The sequence below is a fragment of the Sinocyclocheilus anshuiensis genome, unplaced genomic scaffold, assembly GCF_001515605.1.
Source record: "Sinocyclocheilus anshuiensis isolate Anshui unplaced genomic scaffold, SAMN03320099.WGS_v1.1 scaffold1075, whole genome shotgun sequence".
Lineage (NCBI taxonomy): Eukaryota > Metazoa > Chordata > Actinopteri > Cypriniformes > Cyprinidae > Sinocyclocheilus > Sinocyclocheilus anshuiensis.
The window spans coordinates 1689942-1690289 of record NW_015544163.1 but is presented as its reverse complement, the minus strand read 5'-3'; the positions used below and the strand labels follow the sequence as shown (position 1 = coordinate 1690289).

General features: G+C 51.7%; 1 protein-coding gene across 1 annotated transcript in view; it reads left to right on the top strand.

Moving 5' to 3' along the window:
- LOC107695654 (dnaJ homolog subfamily A member 3, mitochondrial-like) overlaps nt 1–348 on the top strand; it is a 16645-nt gene that overhangs the window by 154 nt on the left and 16143 nt on the right. Inside the window, exon 2 of the mRNA XM_016495661.1 lies at nt 3–139. Coding sequence (XP_016351147.1) covers nt 3–139 — 137 coding nt within the window. The remainder of the gene's footprint in view (nt 1–2; nt 140–348) is intronic.

The window sequence follows — 348 nt, the reverse complement described above, 5'->3', positions numbered from 1 at the left end:
TTGATCGCGGCGGCGGTGTCCTCGGGTCACAGACGGGCCTGCTCTACTCTCCTGTCCAGCGCGGATGAAGTCCGTAGGAGCCTCTCGACGCTGTCGGGCCGCCGGTTGTGGACTGCGGTGACATTGAGAGGCACGACAGGTGAGAGACAGAGGCCTGAGCATCAAACCACACACACACACACACACACACACACACACACACACACACACACTGCTGCTAACTCTGAGTTCAACACATGCGGTTACAAATCAGATCTGATATGCATTCAGCTTCATATGACACAGATGACATAGCCATTAAACGTTCACTTGTAACGTTAACGTTAAGTCAGAAAGCAAACAAAGTTA